The sequence below is a fragment of the Lithobates pipiens genome, unplaced genomic scaffold (assembly GCF_037356315.1).
Source record: "Lithobates pipiens isolate NorthernLeopardFrog02 unplaced genomic scaffold, aLitPip1_a1.2 Scaffold_22, whole genome shotgun sequence".
Lineage (NCBI taxonomy): Eukaryota > Metazoa > Chordata > Amphibia > Anura > Ranidae > Lithobates > Lithobates pipiens.
This window is the reverse complement of record NW_027507784.1, coordinates 332,685,197-332,705,705: the sequence shown is the minus strand read 5'-3', so window position 1 is coordinate 332,705,705 and position 20,509 is coordinate 332,685,197. Positions and strand designations below refer to the sequence as shown.

The 20,509-nt window shown below is 45.0% G+C and overlaps 1 protein-coding gene across 1 annotated transcript in view; it reads left to right on the top strand.

Annotated features, from left to right (window-relative positions):
• Window positions 1–20,509, top strand: part of XRCC5 (X-ray repair cross complementing 5) — a 126,783-nt gene that overhangs the window by 81,477 nt on the left and 24,797 nt on the right. Inside the window, exon 15 of the mRNA XM_077449650.1 lies at window positions 18,350–18,434. Within this exon, the coding sequence (XP_077305776.1) occupies window positions 18,350–18,434 (85 nt within the window). The remainder of the gene's footprint in view (window positions 1–18,349; window positions 18,435–20,509) is intronic.

Genomic DNA, 20,509 nt, shown 5'->3' with positions numbered 1-20,509 from the left:
TGGGAGTATATACATATGTGCTTATTTGCCTGGGGGTACATGCGTGTGTGCTTTTTGCCCTTGTACTGCATACATACATACATACATACATACATACATACATGAATGGCAAGGATACTTGTATACCTGCATCTTTGCATACCTAGGTACTTGCATATCTAAGGGGTTGCATAGAGGTAAACCAACATTGTTTTAGGCCTGCATCCTTGGAGGACTGTATATTAGGTTGGATAATATAGTTGCTGAATTATTTACCTGTTATACCAGTTAAATGGTTCCAGAAAAGAGAGGCAGTCGGGGCAAGCAGGGGAACCGCTCTCAGGTTTGGGTATCTGGCGGTGTCCACATCTCCCGATGGACAGTTTTTTTCAGGTGCATCTGAGTGTGGTGTTTGGCATTGCAGTGTTTCCTGGCGCATTCAATTTTCGGCAGACTGCGGCCGCATTACCTTGATCGTGCCTGATCTTGGATGATCGAAGCCAAAGCAGGACCAAGCCTGGTCAGTATATAGATGGGAGACTGCTGGGGGATATCAGATGCTGTAAGCTTTCCTCACCTGGGTGAGCGAGGCATCTGAGGCTGCTGGGTATTTCAGGCCTGAAAAAAATCTTAGGGAGAAGAGGTACCTGGTTAGGATACCGGATAAAAGGTTACTTTCAGCAGAAAAAATTAGATCAAACTAAAATAATCAAGATAGTATATATTAGATTTATTTTGTTTACAAATATAAATTTATTATATCAAAAGATTAAATTAGAAAAAGTGCAATGTTTTAAAAAAATGATTAACTACAATGTAACAATGAATTAATAACCGTGACCATGTTAACAAACAAGACAGACATATAACAATACAAAACAAAACTGAACACTGTCCGGACGTTTTGCCATTAGCCAACAGTCAGTCAACAAATCAAATCACTCGAATATAGTTTATTATAGTTATCCTTATGTCCCGCTATGGATCTTATGGCCGTTGCTCACTCAGGCTGGCATCTCCTTGCCCTCAGCACATCACACTCAAACAATGTCATGGGACGAGGCAGTGTTGTAAGTGACGTCAACACGTTTTGCTGGGTCTAATGGCGTAGCTTCATCTCAGAGGATACTTGGACTGACAACTGCACTCCCTTTTATATATCGTAGCATTTACGTTTGATTACCGCCAGGGTGTTTTAAATTTAAGGGGAAAAAAAAGGCGTTTAACCGCTTCCCGACCTGTGCACGGCAATGTACGTCGGCAGAATGACATGGACAGGCACATGGGCGTGCAGGTAGGTCCCTTTAAATGTGCTTCCATGCCATCACGTGTGCGCCGGTCGGGACCTCCGTGAGTCCGATCGCAGGTCCCGCGGACTCGATCGCCACGGGGATACCCGCGATCGTCTCACGGGGAGATGCTAAAGTAAACAGGCATCTCCCCCCGGTACTGTCTAGTGACAGTGTTACTGATCTCTGCTCCTTGTGATTGGAGCAGGGATCAGTGATGTGTAAAACACAGCCATGCCCAACCCACAGTTAGCAACACGCCTCTAGGACACACTTAACCCCTATACTGTCACCCCCTGGTTAACCCCTTCACTGTCAGTGTCATTTACACAGGTATCACTGCATTTGTATAGCACTGATTGCTGTATAAATGACAATGGTCCCAAAAATGTGTCAATAATGTCACAGTCTCAATAAAAATCGCTGATCGCCGCCATTACTAGTAAAAAAAAAAAAAAAATATTAATAAAAATGCCATAAAAATATCCCTTATTTTGTAAACGCTATAACTTTTGGGCAAACTAATCATTAATCACTTATTGCAATTTTTTTAACCAAAAATATGTAGAAGAATACGTATTGGCCTAAACTGAGGGGGAAAAAAAAGTTATACATTTTTGGGGGATATTTACTATAGCAAAAAGTAAAAAACAATGCGGTTTTGTCAAAATTATCGCTCTTTTTTTTGTTTATAGAGCAAAAAATAAAAACCGTAGAGGCAATCAAATACCACCAAAAGAAAGCTCTATTTGTGGGAAAAAAAATTTGTTTGGGAGCCACGTCGCACGACCGCGCAATTGTCAGTTAAAGCGACGCAGAGCCGAATCGCGAAAAGTGGTCTGGTCTTAAGCCAGCAAAATGGTCCGGCGCTGAAAGTGGTCAACTTGGCAATTCTTCTGAGCTAATTATTTTAACAAGTACAGGTCTTAAATTAGTGAGGAGAGCAAAAAAAAAAATGAAGTAAGTATCCCCTTAAACGAAGCGATTTATTTAGCGTGTGAACTTCAAAGTTATGTATTGAGAGATAATGGGAGGGGAAGAAAGAAACGAGAAGGAAGGACAGAACGACGATGGAACAGGGGTAGACTCGACAAATTACAACACAGAGGGAGCGATCGTGTACAGTAATATCAATAATGGTGCCATGTGGATTTAATAGGAGAGAACAGTAAAAGGTAACCCAATTCACAACGTGTACCCATTACTTTATCAATTACCTTGAGGATTTGGGATACATGTAAAAGGATTCCGTAAAGCCTCAAGAAAGGCCCTGTAAATTTAGTTCCATGTTTAACCCCACCGGCATCGATACACCCACCATTTCTCTTTCTGCAGGAGTATACGATCAAAGTCGCCCCGTCTGGTGGGCAGTTTTAAAGCGTAAATTCCCTTCACCCTCGTGCCCTGCCAGCTCCCTCCGTGGCAGAGTACAAAGTGTTTTTCCAAAGGCTTTTCTGGAATGTCTCCCTTTTCATTAATTACCCGGTAAGCCCTCACCGATTCTTACCGTTAATTGTCTTTTTGTTTTTCCCACATAAATTTTGGGACAAGGACAAGTCATCCTATAAACGACGCGCGATGTAGAGCAGTTAATTAAGTCTCGAATCTCGTATGTTTCTTTGTCGAGGGCATCCATAAATGTAGAGGTTCTATGTACCAGTGGGCAGATCTGGCATTTGTTGCAGGGAAACATGCCCACTGTCCGTGGATAATCTGCTAACCAGGTAAGATCTTTTTCTTTAGTGAATTCTGATTGGATCGGCATGTCTCCCAGACTACTGGATCTAAATGCAGGGCGGTAAGGTATGGAAATCTCTACATGATCTGCACTAGCAAATTCCGCCTGCTGTTCTCACTCACCAGCTAAAAGTCTCCGGCCATTTAGTTGCTCTATTTCCGCAGTATTTCAGACAGAGAGACTTTTATGATGACCGCTGACTCCCAAAATGTCCCAAATAGTGGGAACTGAGTTCTGAATGCTAATGGAAAACTGTGATATGTCAAATATTTCTTTTTTGAAAAATGATGAAAAAACTGAACATTGAAATGACAGCACCACAACAATTATTTTAAATGACTGGATCCTTTGTTGATACAATATGTGTGCACTTTAAAGTGGAGGGCCACCCTGAAAAACAAAACTACATAAAAATGTTGCAAAAAATCTGGACAAAAAAAAATAAATTTTTTAAACTTACCAGAAATGCCTGTTGCTAGGCAGATTGTCCTAATCTGCCTCTTCCTACTCCACGGTGATCTTCAGTCTTCTCTCCTCCTCGCGTTGTCTTCTGGGTAATGGCGCGCTGTGTGTTCTGGGAACTGTGTGTCCCAGAACACAGCACGCCCCATTCACAAAGCGCTGCGCGACTCGCACATGTGCATTAGGAAACGGGCAGTGAACCCGAAAGGCTCCACTGCCTGTTTCCCTTAGATGAAATGGTGGCGTCGGGACCAGAGGGACGGGCCGGCCTCGGTTGGCCAACATCACGGGCACCCTGGACAGGTAAGTCTGCTTATTTAAAGTCAGCAGCTACAGTGTTTGCAGCTGCTGATGTTGAATTAATTTTTTTTTTACAGCTGTCCCTCCCCTTTTAAGGACAGCCTGTATTTCAAACTATCTTCAGTATACAGACTGTTAGACCCCTTTCACACGGGGGGCGTTTCTCAGGCGCTTTAGCGTAAAAAAAAAGCGCCTGTAAAGCGCTTGAAAGGAGACGCAACTGCAATCCCAATGTAAAAGCCCGAGTGCTTTCACACTGAGATCCCTTTCACACTGGGGCGTTTTTCAGGTGCTTTAGCTTTAAAAAAAAGCGCCTGAAAGAAACCGCAACTGCAATCCCAATGTAAAAGCCCGAGTGCTTTCACACTGAGGCGCTGCGCTGGCAGGGCGTAAAAAAAAAGTCCTGCAAGCAGCTTCTTTGCAGCGCTTTTGGAGCGGTGAATACACCGCTCCTAAAGCGCCCCTTCCCATTGAAATTTTTTTTTTAACGCTAAAGCGCCTGAATAACGCCCCAGTGTGAAAGAGGTCTTAACACACACACACACGCACACACAAGCACACACACACACACATAATTTTCATTATTTATTTATTTTCAACAAAAGGACCAATGCAGCATTCCATTACTGCTGCTTATAGATAATTACGTTTTTCTTGCATGATAGGTCTGTGAATTTCCCCCCCCCCCCCGATCTGCACCCCACCTACCACTCTCTCCACAATTGGATTAGCCCACTGTCAGCCATTAATAATTAAGGTATATAGGGGATCATTAAAGACCCCACTAATAAACTATATTCGAGTGATCTGATTTGTTGACTGTTGGCTAATACCAAAACATCCGGACAGTGTTCGGTGCTGTTTTGTATTGTCATGTCTGTCTTGTTTGTTGATATGTTCACGGTGATTAATTCATTGTTACATTGTAGTTAATCATATTTCTAAAACATTGCACTTTTTCTAATTTAATCCTTTGAAATATAATAAATTTATATTGTAAACAAACTAAATGTAATATATACTATCTTGATAATTTTAGTTTGATCAAATTTTTTCTGCTGAAAGTAACCTCTTACCCGGTATCCTTCTAATCAGGTACCTCTTCTCCTTTCCCTTTCTGCAATATGGTTACAGCAACAACACCTAAATAGGTGTAAGATCAAACTGGTCATGCATTGTACTTGACCGTCAATCAGTGGATTGCTTGCATACTTCCCTTTTCCCTTTCCCAATTTTTTCGTTCAGAAAATCTTAGGGCAGTCTCTAAGGTGGTTTGTTCCATCTGTAGCCGGCAGAAACCTGGTAGGTTAAGTGCACCTCTTGGGGCTGTCTGGGTCTGTCACAGAGTCGTCAGTCTTTTGCCTTGCATTTGCTCTTGGAGCAGAAGTTGTGGGCTCATTATTGTCAGACAATTAAATGGTAGCAGTTCCAAAGTCAAATAGGGACATGAGGTCTGTCTTAAGATCTCAAGCCGCTGAACATCCTTCTGTTTCAGATAGGCTAGACTGTTCAGTGATGACTTCTCTGCAAGAGGTAGATTTCAGGGTCTATAATCATCTGTAAACGGACATCTTCGTGTGGCGGTTTGTTTCCAGGCTCATCAAAGATTTCTGTAATTGCAATGGAAAGCCGTTTTTTTTTTTTTTTTGTGTGAATCTTCCCTTTGGGTTGGCCACAGCTTCAGAGGGTTCCCAAAGCGTCTAAGCCCTTGTACACACGGTCGGAGAATCCGTTGGAATGTGTCCTATCGGACCGCGTCGTCGGATAATCCGACTGTGTGTGGTATGCATCGGACTGATTCCGTCGGAATATCCGTCGGACCCAATTTTCCAACATGTTGGAAATATTTCCCGACCAACTGGGCCGATCGGACATACTCCGATCATGTGTAGAGAATTTTGATCGGACCAAGTGCCACGCATGCTCAGATCAAATTCCTACATCAAAGCTATTGGCTACTAGCCTGAATGTAGTCCCATCGTAACGAAATTACGTCATCACTGAATGATCGGATTTTTCGACAACTTAGTCCGACCGTGTGTATGCAACAGTTTCGGACAAGATCCGAAGGACAAAATCCGACGGATTTGGTTGGCAGAATGTCCGACCGTGTGTACAAGGGCTTACTCTTTACCTCAATAATCTTTGCTCAGGAAGCAGTCAATGCCAGGGGTTCCTTCGATATATTTCTACAGGAGGAAGCTGTGTTTAGGTCAAAGCACGTTCTCTACATACAGTCCTACTCCAGGTCTTGGTAGAGGTTCATTCTTTGTCTGGAACTTGAAGGTCCAGGCATTGCATTGCTGGAAGGCTCTGTTTCCGGGGTGTTGCACAGCAGAAATTCCTTTTCAGGAAATTGGAAAATAATAACCACTGATGCTAGTTGACTTTAGGCTGGCTACAGTTCAGTGGGCTTGGACTCCACGGGAGAGAATACTGTCCAATAGCTTGGAATTTATTTCCGGTATGCCTTGCTCTGGATTATAGGACAAACCTGTTGTAGGTGCAATCTGGAAATGCCTCTGCAGGCATATATCAACCAATATGGCATCACCAGAGGTCATGCGACTCAGGGAGGTGTACCACATTCTGTCTGGGACAGTACAAGTGCTTTCTCTACATACATACATATTCCAGGTATAGGATAGTGGCAAGGGGAGTTCTGCAGGGGAATCTACTATATTCCACGTTTTACAACAGTTTGGGACAGGTGTGTCCAGGACAAGAGTCCCACTGCCAATAAGGGTACATGTACTGGTAACACCTAAAGGTCTGGTTCTCCCTTATTTGATGTTCTTTTCCCCGTTTCGGATTCTGCCACATCTTTTGCGAAGAATCCGTAAGGTGGTAAAACTGATATTAGTGTTGGCCGAATTAGCCCGGGGGGGGGCTTGGTACACAGGCATAGCGAGTCTTGCGGTGGTTGCTCCTTTGGACACTTCCAGTCCAGCGGGACGGTCTCAAGTCCTGTATCTCAGCACTGTTGAGCTCCTGGAAGCTAGCTTCGGGGAACCTCAATTACAGGATTTGAAAATATTTTTTATTTGCCTGGGGTGAAGCCAGGAAGTGGCACCCGCAGAAATATGTGGGTGGAAGATTTTCTTTTTTTTTCTCCAATCGGTAGAGTAAAGGAGTTTGGCCTTAATTACCATTAAGGGTCAGAGTTCGTCCCTATCCATTTTTTTTTCCAGTGGCCGTTGTTTCTCACTCCCTGTTTCATACCTCATACAGCATGTAACTTGGACAGTCCCGCCTGTTCAGGCCTTTCTTGTGTCCTTGGGACTTGAATTGATCTTGACTGTCCTTGCAGAGGTCACTTTTTGAACCAATCGGGGGATTCTGTTGATCCTTTTATCTCAGAAAGTGGCTTCATTGGTTGCTATCACTTCACGAAGTGGAGTGTCGGAGTTGGCGGCTCTTTCATGCAAGGAGCCATTCTTGGTCTCACATCATAAGGTGATGTTGCTTCCTCCTCTGTTTTTATTGCCTAAAGTGGTTTCTAGCTTTCACTTGAATCAGGACGATGTGGAATTCTTCTAATCCACAGTCTGTGGATTTTTTCGAATCCACAGTCGGCAGGAAAAAGATCGCTACCTACTCTAGAGGTAGTTCAGATGTTCAGGTTCTACTTGTGTTGTCGGCACAAATCAGGAATCCTCGTTTGTGCTGCTAGAAGAGCCCAGGAAGGGCAGGAGGCCTCCAGGTAAAATATTAAGCAGTGGATCTGTCAGTTTATAAATGATGCCTATGGTTCAAATGTCAAAAAACAAATTTTTTTGCCCTGGGGAGAGATTCTCTACCAGGTGTGCCAGTATCTTGGGCCATCCATCATCAGATGTCAGTGGCCCCGGTGTACAAGACCACTATTGGGTCTTTTGTTTATACATCTACTGGGTTTTTACCAGGTCGATGTCAGTCACGTAGAAGATAGTGCCTTTGGCCTCAGCGTATTAAAAATAGCAGAGCAGGTCCTTCTTTGGTGGCAGTTTCTATGATAGCGTCTCCCTCCCCTCAGGGGTATTGCTTTGCGACATCTCAGATAGTAATTACTGTAGCTGCTCTGTGTACCTTGATGTACGTTAAAGAAAATAAGATTTTTCCTACAGCTTACTTGTAAAATCCTTTTCTTGCTGTACATCACGGGACACAGAGGCCCCTCCCCTCTTTTGGGAATTGCTTCCTGCAAAACTGCGGTACTTCCTGTATAGGCGGGGTTATGCAGAGGGGGAACTTCCTGTCTTTTGGGTGTGCCTGTGTCCATTCACCTATAGGTGTTGTATATAACCCAAATAGTTACTATAGCTGCTCTGTGTCCCGTGATGTACTTCCAAGAAAAGGATTTTACCGGTAAGCTGTAGGAAAAGTCCTATTTTTATGTGATCGGAGCTTCACTGTAAGAATCCAATGGCACATTGTCTCTGGCATTTTCAGGGCCGACGGGTTAAAGCTGCTGTTGAAATTTCAGCATTTAGCAACAGGAGAGACTTCTCAATCTCAGCATATAATTAGCTGCTGTTCGGCTAAATGTCACAGACCAATTACAATGGTCTGGCACTTGTATTACAGAGTGCTAAGCATTCTGTCTTTTGTGTTTTTTTTTTTTTTGGTTTTTTTATAATGCCACTGACATCCTTCCTTCTTGCAGCAGTAAAGAAATAACAGCAGGCAGGTACTGGGGTGGCTCAGACATTAGTCATTGAACCTCTGCTGCAGCCGTCTGGTGATACACAAGCTGATGACACGTGGGGACATTGCCAGGAGGGGGGCTACATAGTGCAAAGGATCTTGTTGTATGAAGCCAAGAGTTCCTCTGTCATTATTTAGCCCTCTATACTAATTATTATTGTATTTTGGCACCAACCTTTTGATTGTTGCTACATATGCTTCTATCAGTGCCCTCTTGTGACAGTTCTGGTGCCTGAGTGGCCAGTTACCAAGATCCAGCACTGATGCAGGAGGACAGAGAGTGAATCATATAATCCAGATAGGTAGACCAGGATTAAAAAAAAAAAAAAACTATAGTGCTACCCGACACTACTAGATGTTGAGAATTTGAAAAAGAGGAGGAGGAACAGGTGGAAATGAGGGAGAAAATCACAGTGGAGAATGAGGTAGACTTTGGGAATTGCTGTGGTGATGTCACTGCGCAGGGGGGAGTGGTTAACACGTTTTGAGGGGAAAATGCCCGTCCTTTTATCAAAACTAAACTTCCTGAAGACTACCAAAGCTGCGAAAAGTGGCTTGCGCTCCACGCTTTAGCCTGACATTTCCGGCATCGCTCTCCAGCTGCTTCCCTGATGAACTTTGCAGTTACCAGCCGCTAGCCTGCCCATCTCTGCGCGCAGTGCAGCCGCTTGCCTGCCGAACTCTGCGCACAGTCCAGCCGCTTGCCTGCCGAACTCTGCGCACAGTCCAGCCACTTGCCTGCTGATCTCTGCGCACAGTCCAGCCCCTTGCCTGCCGATCTCTGCGCACAGTCCAGCCCCTTGCCTGCCGATCTCTGCGCACAGTCGAGCCGCTGGCCTTCCGATCTCTGCGCACAGTCCAGCCACTTGCCTGCTGATCTCTGCGCACAGTCGAGCCCCTTGCCTGCCGATCTCTGCACACAATCCAACCGCTGGCCTTCCGATCTCTGCGCACAGTCGAGCCGCTGGCCTTCCGATCTCTGCGCACAGTCGAGCCGCTGGCCTTCCGATCTCTGCGCACAGTCGAGCCGCTGGCCTTCCGATCTCTGCGCACAGTCGAGCCGCTGGCCTTCCGATCTCTGCGCACAGTCGAGCCGCTGGCCTTCCGATCTCTGCGCACAGTCGAGCCGCTGGCCTTCCGGATCTCTGCGCACAGTCCAGCTGTTTCCTTAGCGAACTCTGCAAGGTGCTATTAGCTATGGAACAAGAAAACCCGCCGCTCCAGGTGACACCAGGAAGCCTAATGATCCAGTAGGGGCTCGCCTCCTCACACAGTGAGGATAGAAGAAATGGCCGCACACCACTGTAGATCAAAATCCTTATTATTAGGACACCCCAAAATGACAAGAATCAGAATGCTGGGTAAAGGCGTTTCACACACTTCACGTGCGCACGGGAAGTCTGTGAAACGCATCTACCCAGCATTCTGATTCTTGTTGTTTTGGGATGTCCTAATAGAAAGGATTTTGATCTATAGTAGTGTGTGGCCATTTTTTTCTGTTCTCAAGGTGCTATCAGCTTCCTGGAGATCTTCCATACCGAGACACTTCCAACGACATGCCTATTTTTCATCACAAGCAGCGAGTCACTCAGGTCTCAGATTACACTCAGCTCCCCGCTCTGTGCTGTGCAGTTTGTGATGTCACATCCCCACCCCCTGTCTTTTGGAGGTGAGAAATGCTGTGTAAAATGTGCTTTAGGAAGCTGTAGATGAGAGAGGACTGCAGATAAACAGGTACAACTTATATGGGGGGGGGGTGGGGTTGTTTCATCTTTGTGCATCACCTGAGGGTAGTCATTCTGTGGGTATATGTAAGGATTTGCATTTAATGCCCTGAATTGAGATGGTGAAAACTCACCCATGTACATTTTTACAGGGGATGATATCCCATGTAGTCCCATGTTGGTGCTCGGGGGATGCTAAGCAGTTTTGCGGCGGCAGTGAACTGGTTAGTGCTCTGTAGTCCGAGGCCAGACACGTCAATTAAATTCTTAATTTCTATAGGGCTGCTCGCCGATCCCCGCGTTTGATTACAGCCTGGCTTCCTGACAAGCGCTGTGATTAGCTGATTGCAAATTATTGATTTCTCTGGCCAAGCACAATACGGCATCCTTCTTCTGTCTGGCTTTGTGCTGTTAACACTCCCCGCTGGCAGGGGCCCGGGGCTCTGCTCCTTTTATAGAGCAAGTGCTGCACACAAAGGCTCGAGCGAGAGACCCTCGCACTCCTCCGCACATCGCTCCCTATTCTCTCTACACTGCTATTATAAATCGAGCGATCGTGTCTGGATTTAGGTTAGGTTTGTGAGGATAATGTATCCCGGGCTGTCTTGTTTGCTGCCCATGAAAAATAACCAGATACCCGGGAATGTCAATAGCATGAAACACAGAAAAGAAATCAGGGTGCTTTATTCTTTTGAAGGTGTTAAAAAAAAGATTCCGCACATTTTGTTAATTTTAGATTTCCTCTTTTGATTAGTTTTTAAGTACAGTGGTCAGATGATTGGATGTGTGGGGTAGTGTCTAAGATGTTGCCTGCAGGTTTACCTCTCCTGGCACAAGACCAAGCCAGTTAGTCTAAACCCAGGGGGCAGAATGGGGCCCTTTGCTTACTTTCATCCGGCCCTTGGGGCATTATTATTACCAATGATGGGGCACTATTCCTTTCACTGATACCAACGATGAGGCACTATTCCTCCCACTAATAACAACGATGGGGCATTATTCCTCCCACTGGTACCAACAATGGGGCACTATTCCTTCCTCTAATACCAGCAATGGGGCACTTTTCCTCCCACTGATACCAATGATGGGGCATGATTCCTCCCACTAATACCAACGATGGGGCACTATTCCTCCCACTGATACCAATGATGAGGCACTATTCCTCCCACTAATACCAACGTTGGGGCATTATTCCTCCCGCTGGTACCAACAATGGGCACTATTCCTCCCACTAATACCAGCAATGGGGCATGATTCCTCCCACTAATACCAACGATGGGGCACTATTCCTCCCACTGATACCAATGATGAGGCACTATTCCTCCCACTAGTACCAACGTTGGGGCATTATTCCTCCTGCTGGTACCAACAATGGGGCACTATTCCTCCCACTAATACCAGCAATGGGGCACTTTTCCTCCCACTGATACCAATGATGGGGCACCATTCCTCCCACTAATACAATGATGGGGCACTATTCCTCCCACAGGTACCAACAATGAGGCACTATTCCTCCCACTGGTACCAACGATGAGGCACTATTCCTCCCACTGATACCAATGATGAGGCACTATTCCTCCCACTAATACCAATGATGGGGCATTATTCCTCCCGCTGGTACCAACAATGGGGCATTATTCCTCCCGCTGGTACCAACAATGGGGCACTATTCCTCCCGCTGGTACCAACAATGGGGCACTATTCCTCCCACTGATACCACGATAGGGCACCATTCCTCCCACTGATACCAACGATGGGGCACTATTCCTCCCACTAATACCAACAATGGGGCATGATTCCTCCCACTGATACCAATGATGGGGCACTATTCCACCCACTGATACCAACAATGGGGCACGATTCCTCCCACTGATACCAATAATGGGGCACGATTCCTCCCACTGATACCAACAATGGGGCACGATTCCTCCTACTGATACCAACAACGGGGCACAATTCCTCCCACTGATACCAACAATGGGGCACGAATCCTCCCACCGATACCAACAATGGGGCACGATTCCTCCCACTGGTACCAATGATGGGGCACTATTCCTCCCACTGATACCAATGATGAGGCACTATTCCTCCCACTGATACCAATGATGAGGCACTATTCCTCCCACTAATACCAACAATGGGGCACGATTCCTCCACTGATACCAATGATGGGGCACCATTCCTCCCACTATTACCAATGATGGGGCACCATTCCTCCCACTATTACCAATGATGGGGCACTATTCCTCCCACTGATATCAACGATAGGGCACTTTTTCTCCCACTGATACCAATGGTGGGGCACCATTCCTCCCACTAATATCAACAATGTGGCACTATCCCTCCCACTGATACCAATGATGGGGGCACCATTCCTCCCACTAATACAATGATGAGGCACTATTCCTCCCATTGATACCAGTGATGGGGCACTATTCCTCCCATTGATACCAGTGATGGGGCACTATTTCTCCCATTAATACCAGTGATGGGGCACTATTCCTCCCATTAATACTAGTGATGGGGCACTAGTCTTTACACTGATATCAACGATGGGGCACTATTGCTCCCACGTGATCCGCCCCTACTGGTGACTAGTCCTTTTCCCCTTGGCTTGCCTTTTTTTTTTTTTGGGCGCGCCTCCTGCAGTTTACAGGTCCTCATTAAAGGGTAATGTATGTTTTATTCTTCCACTTAGCTGGAACTCCTACTTTGGGCGCGTTTACAGCTTGCTGGTACTTGTAGTTGCCCAGCTTCTGTAGCCATATGAGCCGTTTCATACATTGGCTTCACTTTTTATACCCTCCAGCTGCTCGGACTCTCCAGCCGAGTGCTTTTCAGGGTGATGCAGAGATGGTAATGAGAGGCGGAGGAGAAAATACATTTCATTTCTCATCGCATGAATTGGGCTGTAAAGTTTTGAGCTCGGCGGCCAAACGAGCGGCTCTGTGGCTGCTCCGCAAGGCTGACTCCGGTTTATGCCTGGCCTTCCCTGCGAGGGGTGAAATTTACACGGCTTGTGAACAGGTGCAGAAATCTCTGCCGAAAAACAATCCTTCAACTGAATGGAGCACACTTAATTAAGCTCGGAGGTTTGTGACAGAATGAGTTATTGTTTCCTTTCATGCATGAAGAATGATGCCGCTTAACCCCGTCTGAACCAGGTATCCCGGTATGGACGCAGAACTCGGTGCTGGACAGTGAGCACTACTTGGAAGAGGATTTTAAATATTGTATAACGTTACAGCGGGTAAAATAAGTATTGAACTTTTTCTCTGTAAAAATATATTTCTAAAGGTGCTATTAACATGAACTATATTGTGGCGGTGCCAAGAACTTCATGGAAAAAGACACTCTGCCCACATCCCTAATTGAGATACAAAATGGAGAAATTTTTCCTCTGTGGGACTTTGGGAGGCAGAGAGTCTAGAAACAGTACAATTGTATCAAAGTGTTTATTTATTAGAATAAGTTAAAACATGATAAGAATAAAAAAAAAAAAATCGGATGCATATGTACAGAAATTGGGTGACAATGACAGGAAGTATTGTAACGATACAATAAACACCACGCAACTGAAAGTTAGACTAGGACAAGAACATCCCGACGCGTTTCAAGGTTGAAAATTATGAAACTTCTTCAGGGGATAGTGGTGGGTGTATAGAAATTTTCTTTTCAAGTAGTTTTATTGAGAGATCGAATAATACACAACGTAAAGAGAAGAACATTTTACATTGGTTACAGAGATATACAGTAACGAATTATACATGAGTTTAACATCGTGGATAAAGTTACGTATAAAGATCCGGGTTGGATCTGAAAACCATGTAGGTATTGTGCATATCCATTACGAAGGACCCAACAGAGGAGCTGGGTGGGATCACACTTAAGGTCCCAAAAAATAAAGGGGCATTTAATTAATATCATCAGAGTATTAGCTATCATGAGGATATCCAGTGAAGATCTAGTTCCGCATATCAGGTTTTACAATCATGAGAGAAGAAAAAGAAGAAGAGATAGCTAGAGAAGAGATATCCTCATGATAGCTAATACCCTGATCAGCGGGTAAAATAAGTATTGAACTTTTTCTCGGTAAATATATTTCTAAAGGTGCTATTGACATGAAATATATTGTGGCGGTGCCAAAAATTTTATGGAATAAGACACTCTGCCCACATCCCTAATTGAGATACAAAATGGAGAAATTTTTCCTCTGTGGGACTTTGGGAGGCAGAGAGTCTAGAAACAGTAGAATTGTATCAAAGCGTTTATTAGAATAAGTTAAAACATGATAAGAATAATAAAAAAAAAAAAATTGGATGCATATGTACAGAAATTGGGTGACGATGACAGGAAATATTGTAACGATACAATAAACACCACACAACTGAAAGTTAGACTAGGACAAGAACATCACGACGCGTTTCAAGGTTGAAAATGATGAAACTTCTTCTTCAGGGGCTAGTGGTGGAGTGTATAGTCATCTAGAAGTTTTAACAGAAAAAAACAGCAATGAACAGTCAGAATACACTGTATACAAGTAATTGCAAATAAGTACAGATGATTACAAATAATAGTAATCGTAATTACGTCAAAAGTAAAAAAAAAAGCATTTTAACCGTATAGTTCCTGAACGATCACCAAATAGCATCCAATTCGAGAAAAATTGGGATATAGCTCGCTGCCAGGGATCAGATCGATGGAGGGGACCCCCACAAAGAGAGCTGCATGGAATCGGGATCAGGGCCGGACACAGAGGGCGCCCTACCACCAAATTGGGAAACCACAGACTCAAACCCTTTTACTTGCCTAGCATCTAGAAAGGAAAGGGGGGGGGGGGGGTGGGGTGTTATAGCAGACACAGACAAGGAGGAAAAACAAAAGGAGAATAAATGAACCTTAAAGTGGTTGTAAACCCTTACAAACCACTTTGACCTACAGGTAAGCCTAGATTAAGGCTTACCTGTAGGTCCAAGAAATATCTCCTAAACCTACACGGTTTAGGAGATATATACCTGAAGACAGCCACCGCTGTCTATGGCGCATGCGGCGTAGACAGCGGCGCGCAGGCGCACCGGGTAAGCCACAGATCACGGCGATATGCCGCGAGTGTCGGCTCCCGTGCGCATGCGCGGGAGTGACGTCATCGCTGCTCCGGCGAATCACAGCACCGGAGCAGCGAGACCCACCAAGAAGATGAACGCTCGGAACTACAGAGGACAGCGGTGACTTCGCTGGCTCCTGTGTCAGGTAAGTGACACATAATGCAAAGAAAAAGGGGAAAACACTACGCTACTATAATACAACAAGCAGCTAACACTCAAACAAACAAAGTTACAATAAATGTGAAACAAAAAATGTAGCGCTAAGGAAAAAAATGTACAAAAAATCTAAAAGTGGTTTGTACGAAAAGTGTAAGCAACCTGTGTTGAACCACAGGGAAGTCTCACACTTATCTGTGTGAACAACGGTATATATAATGTGCAATCCCCAGTAGAATGCACATACAGCTTATATGTGAAAAAACGTGATATCAATAAAGTCACGTAGCAAAGAATTCAAACAATTAACGGTGTATCAATCTGTACAAGGGTCCTCATATACTATTTAGGCAAAGTCAACCAATTCTCTCTTGGGGACCCAGGATTAAGGCTACAGGAAAACCACCGACAGAGATCAGCTTGTCTGTAGTAATGTCTGAAGACACAGCAATCAATAGAGATAAGTTGAATACCCTTACCGGAAATGTTGGACCCACCTGTCGTACGACAGTGGGTCAAAAGTGCGTGTAATCCCGAAGGGATTGTTTTCCAGCTCTTAATGGAAATCGATCTCGACCAACAGTCCTCCCATAGACGTCCTCTATCTCAGACGAAGGTAAGTGGTCCAGGTGATCACCGGCCGAAGTTTTCCATAGCCCAAAGAGGCAATGTCTCCAAAGCAGGGAGTAATAAAGCTTTGATTTTAGATGAGCGCTCCAAAGAATATCACATAAACTGAAAAAAGAAAAAGAAGGGGGGGGCTCCAGATAGTGTAGGTCAAAAATAAACCAGTTGGTTTTATTAAAATATATACGCATTTAACAAAAATATAAAAGTGATCACTGAAAGTAAAATCGATTCAAAAAAGCAATGTGGGGTGCAAGTAATGCTGTCCGACGCGTTTCGACTCAAGCGGTCAAGCCTTCTTTGCTACGTGACTTTATTGATATCACGTTTTTTCACATATAAGCTGTATGTGCATTCTACTGGGGATTGCACATTATATATACTGTTGTTCACACAGATAAGTGTGAGACTTCCCTGTGGTTCAACACAGGTTGCTTACACTTTTCGTACAAACCACTTTTAGATTTTTTGTACATTTTTTTTTTTTTTTAACATTTTCGCTGGGTTCCCCTCTCAAGATTCTCAGCACACAAGTCGCACCGCAAGTCGGGTCCTCTTGATCCGACTTCTGGTGCGACCTCTATTCAAATAAGTGGGCTCCCATAGGGAACCATTGATTTTGAATAGAGACAGAGAAACGCGGCTGAAAGCCAGAGTGGAATAACGTGCATTGAATTCAATGGAAAACGCGGATAAAATCGCGTTTTTTAACGCCGCTTCTTTCCTGGCGTCTGTATTTGTTTCACAGTCCGTTTTAAAAAAAAATGTCCGTGGGTAGCGTTAAAGTGTTTGTTAACCCCCAAAAAAAAAAAAAAAATTCATATCCTGGTCCCTTAAAGCAGATTAAACAGCACAGTGCTTGTGCTGTGTAATCGGCCCTCCTCTAAACTGTAAAAGAAAAAACCACCCCTGAATCTGCCACTTCCTGTTCCTGAATAGACCACGAAAATCAGGGCTGCTCCGCCCTGATCACCGTGGTCAAAGTGCGTCCCTCTGTCATATGCTGCCCTGCTCTGCTCTCCTCTCTCCCCCCTCCTTCCTCCCTGTCAGCGCCCCCTCTCTGTTTCTATCTCCGCTCAGCCCCGCCCCCCGCCGCTATTATTTAAAAAAAAAAAAAACTACAATTGTCACCTCTAATAGAGAGGCTGGCATACCACACTGTGTGAAGCATTTTTAAAAACCAACAGTGTAAATACCGATTTTCAGCTGTCTTCAGGCAGGTCACGTGATTCACGGCCGCTTTACAGCTACGAGACAGGGCTTCTGCGGGTGGAGCCGAGCGACCACGTGATCTCCCGGGCTGACGTCAGAGGGAGATTACGTCCCCTCCCGCAGAAGCAATCCATCGGAACTGGAGAGCGGCCACGAGTCACGTGATCGGCCTGAAGACAGCTGAAAATCTGTATTTACACTGCTCGTTTTTAAAAATGCTTTACGCACAGTGTGCTATACCAGGCTCTAATAGAGGGTCTGGCATTGACTTAGACAAATTGGTTCACAAAGCCTTTAAAAAATTCTCTGCATTAAGAGAAAAAAACTTTTCATAGCTGCTTCCTCCCCCCCCCCCCCCCTCCCCACCTTCCCTTCCACTCTTAAACACTTACCTGAGTCCATTCTCGATCCAGTGCTGTGCCCCTCTACTGCAGCTCTTCTCTCCTCTTTCTTCCTCTTCCTGGTCTCACTGGAGGTTCTGGCAGCAGTGGGTGCTATTGGCTCCTGCTGCTCTCAATCAAAACCAATGAGGAGAGCACGTCTGCCCCATAGCAATCCCCTTGCTATAGGGGCAGACACAGAAGAGGAGGAGTGGAAAGCACCAGTGGGGGGACCCCAGAAGAGGAGGTTCAAGGCTCCTCTATGTCAAACAATTACACAGAGCAGGTAGGTATCATGTTTTTTTTTTTTTTTTTAAATGCTTGGTTATAGTAAGAAAACATTTAAAAAAATGGTGGTAATAAATAACCACAATCTGTCTCAAAAAATGATATAAGACTCATTTGGATACAGTGTTGCATAATTTGGTAATTGTCAGCCAAACTATCACAGGGCTGAAAACTGAAAAATTGCCCGGTAATGAAAAGTATTGCAGGCTGGTACTTAAGCTTCTTATGGATTTGTACAGTTCATACAGCAAGTAGGTTACCTTGCACATGAATTCTGGATCTTGCTGTTTTTCAGTAGTGGGGGCTGTTACCCATAGCAATGAGCTACTGCAATTTATAATAGTATACTGAATAAGGTCCAAATATTGATATATTGAGCTATATGATTCATTCTTTGTTACAGAAACCAGGAACCCGATGCCAAGAGACTCAAAGGAGAAGATGAGGATTTTAACATCTCTCACCTGGCTGATGGCAATGTCACTTCAGTAAGGAGAAATAGTTTCTTAAATGATGTTTTATTATTGCAGGCGCGTCTTCCAGTCACATTCTTATATTGACATATTGTGGCCAAGCTATGGGCCCTATGATCCCTTTCACACTGTCAAAATTTTTCAGGCGCTACAGCGCTAAAAATAGCGCCAAAAAAAGCGGGCTTTCACACTGGAGCGGTGCGCTGGCAGGGCGTCACAAAAAGTCCTGCCAGCAGCTTCTTTGGAGCGGTGAACTCATACCGCTGGCAAAACGCCGCTCCGGCTGTGTTTTGTGGGGAGCGGTTTTAACCCCTTTTTGGCCACTAGCGGGGGGTTAAAACCGCCCTGCTAGCGGCTGAATAAAAATAGCGCCACTTTACCGGCTACGCCACCCGTGGCTCGTTGTGAAAGTGCTCTATGTGTACACCAACAGGTCAAATTCAAACGTCCTCGCCTCTTAAACTTTGAGTTTAATTGGTTGATGTTGGCAGTTATCTTCAGTTGTTTGGCAGAACATGTCAAAGAAAATCTGTAATATATATATATATATATATATATATATATACACACACACACGCGCACGCGGGGCTGTGGCTATGAGGGTACACGGTCCGGGCAGCCGAGTGAACTGGATGTGGGCGGGAGGGGTAATTACTGGAGCCATGCTAAAAGCTGGATTCTTCTCCTCTCACTCCCATTGGCTTTCAGCTGCTGTGGGGAGAGCCATACAGGGGATTGATTCCAGTAATTGCCCCCCCCCCCCCACCACACCAATCACTCTTCCTGTGCACGATATGTTTCCCCCGTGTGCCCACCACTGCAATGCTGCCAGCTTTCCTCCTCTCCATCCCCCTGGTTATCAATTACTGAAATCTTGCTGAAAGCTGGATTACTCTCCTCTACTCGTTTGCTTTCGGATCCTGCAGGGAGAGCCATACAGGGGATCGGTTCACATAATTTCCCCCTGCCACCATGATAAGCCTCCCCATGTGCCATACGTTTCCCCCTGCTGCCCGTGAAGCCAATGCCCCCCCCCCCCAACCACACACACACACACACACACACACACACACACACACACACACACACACACACACACTGCTTGCAGCTTCCCTCCTGTCCTTCCTGACGGCAGCTGAAACGCACACAATAGGATCCTTCAACAAGGAGGTTAGGGGAAAGGTCCGGTAAATATGAGACATGTGCATTTGTTTTCGGCGGAATTTCAGGGATTTTCGCGTTTGTTTAACGATAACGAACATGCAGTATCCAAAAGGTCCAACATAAAAAAATGCTTTATTTTCCTTTTGTTGCGACAACAGTTCGATATAGATAGAAGATTCGAGATGACGGTGACAGTATCGCTCTGCGTCTATTGAACCTGCGGTTGAATGTGCCTAACCTAACTCTATTAGTCCAAGATTATTCGACATAGAGAGAAAAGGTTCAACATTATAGAGACATGAAGATTCGACGAAGCAGCTAAAAAATATACGATCGCCACGAGTGGACATTTATGGTCAAATGCTCCGCCCATAGGCTATAGAAGAATTCTAATGTTGGTTGACTAGTAATAATAATTAATAAATATAATTATTACTAGTGTCATACAACATTAGAACTCTACTATAGCTTGCGGGCGGAGCATTCACCGGAAATGTACGATTGCGGCATCGTACAGTTTAGCTACTTTGTCGAATCTTCTTATGCTGCGTACACACAGCCGGACTTTTCGACGGACTAGGTCCGACTGTCTTCCCGACGGACTTTCCGAATGAACGGACTTGGCCACACACAATCACACCAAAGTCCGACGGATTCGAACGTGATGACCTATGACTGGACTAGAATAAGGAAGTTCATAGCCAGTAGCCAATAGCTGCCCTAGCGTCAGTCTTTGTCTGTCGGACAGGCATACACACAAACGGATTTCTTGATAGGAACTGGGTCCGGCGGATTTCCGGCCCAAAAAATGTGAAACATGTTCTATTTCTAAAGCCCATCAGATTTTTGGACAGCAAAGGTCCGATGGAGCCCACATACGATGTCCGACGGATTTGCTCCGTTGAAACTTTGCTGTCGAAAAGTCC